At 64.4% G+C, this 1,585-nt stretch overlaps 1 protein-coding gene across 1 annotated transcript; it reads right to left on the reverse strand.

Annotated features, from left to right (window-relative positions):
* Positions 1-171: 171 nt before the first annotated feature.
* TMEM115 (transmembrane protein 115) lies at positions 172-1,581 on the reverse strand (the record flags this gene model as incomplete). The annotated part of the gene is made up of 2 exons (XM_010008615.1): positions 172-376; positions 1,076-1,581. Coding segments are annotated over 2 exons (711 nt in total), but the record flags the coding sequence as incomplete, so codon positions are not given.
* Positions 1,582-1,585: the final 4 nt, after the last annotated feature.

Raw genomic sequence — 1,585 nt, forward strand, 5'->3', positions numbered from 1 at the left:
GCGTCGCCGGGGCCCCCGCCGGTGGGCCGCGAGCGGCAGCCAAGCGCTGGGATGAGGCACCCCTCCTGCCTCTGCCGCGGGAGGAGCCCCCGAGGGTCCCGGCTGTGTGGGGCTACATGGGAGGGGTTAGCAGCTGTCTGACGGAGAAGGGGCGGGAAGGGGGGCAGCCGGTCACAGCTGGGATGGGGCATCCTGGAAAGTGATGAGGCTGGAATCCTGGCTGCCGCCCGGCCCAGCCACACCGGTGTCAGGCAGCAGGGGGCTGTCGGCCTTGGCCCCCACTGCTGCCTCCTCGTCGTCGTCCTCCATGCTCGGCCAGGCCGACTGGTCCTCCACGCGCTTCAGCCGCTCGTTCAGAGCCTTCAGGGCCAGCTGCCTGTGGGGCGAGGGCAGATGGGTGGGTTAGCTGCAGGGATTGGCAGCTCTGCCGCACGGGGCCCCATCCCCGGGCTTCTTCCCAGCAGGAGAAGGTGGATTAAGCAACGTTAGAGAAGACCCAGAGTGCCTGGGACTGCTCCACAGAAACCCACTCATACTCCTACACTACGTACACCAAGTTCTGGTGGCACGTGGTGCACTCGGGCGCTGTCAGATGGCACAGGGGCTGCCCCGGGAATGGAGGAAGAGGGGTGTAAAACAGGGCAGGGAAGGCAGAGCACAAACACCTTCTCCAAACTTTCCTGCCAGGTGTCAGGAAGGCCAATGCTGGGCATGTGGGGCTGACTCAGCACCTTCCCCGGCCCCATGATGACAGGCACAGGGGCTGTCACCTCACCAGGCACCTGCCATCCCCCTTCTGTAGGGATCCCTGACCCCAAACTGCACCTGCCCCTTCCTCAGGATCTCCTCCTTCCTCCCCTGCACTTTCAACATGTTTAGAAGAGCAGGACAATATTCCATCAGCCCCCCTGAAATGCTCCCCACTACCTCTGTGGCCAGGAGGGCAGCCCTGAGCACACCCCCTGAAGAAGGCACCCCCCAGCCACTCAGCACCCTGCATCTCCCCCCTCCTCCTCATTTGGACTTTAAACCTGACCCTGGCTGCCCCGTAACACGATCCCCGTGGAGGGGGTACCTTCTCCGCTCGGCGTCCTGGGGGTCAGTCCCTGGCAGGCTGATGGTGATGGAGGACGGGGCACCCACGTCGTAGCGTTTGACGGTCTTGCGGCAGATCTTCACTTTCACCAGGATGCTGTGCACCAGGTTGGCCACCAGACCCACCACGGGCTGCAGGATCTCGGGGAAGAAAGTGGCGAAGGCGAAGTGGTCGGACATGTCTCCGCGGCCTCTACTGTGCCGCTGGTAGAAACGGAGATAGACCCAGCTGGAGAGGAGCCCGAAGCCGTAGGAGGCCAACACGCTGCTCTCGACGAGGGCAGCGAGCCGCAGCAAAGCCAGGAGCAGGAGCAGGAGCATGGGGACGGCCTTCATTCTGACCTGGGGCACCTTCAGGACGGTGCTGTCCCCCATCGTCTGCTTGAGGGCCACCAGGACTCCCCCGAGGAAGCCCAGCCCGCCGTGGATCCGGACGGCGAACAGGTAGGCGAGGTGGAAGGAGGCCACGTAGGTGAGGAAATAGGCCAGG

Source organism: Chaetura pelagica, unplaced genomic scaffold (genome assembly GCF_000747805.2).
Source record: "Chaetura pelagica isolate M959 unplaced genomic scaffold, ChaPel_1.0 scaffold652, whole genome shotgun sequence".
NCBI classification, from domain to species: Eukaryota; Metazoa; Chordata; class Aves; order Apodiformes; family Apodidae; genus Chaetura; species Chaetura pelagica.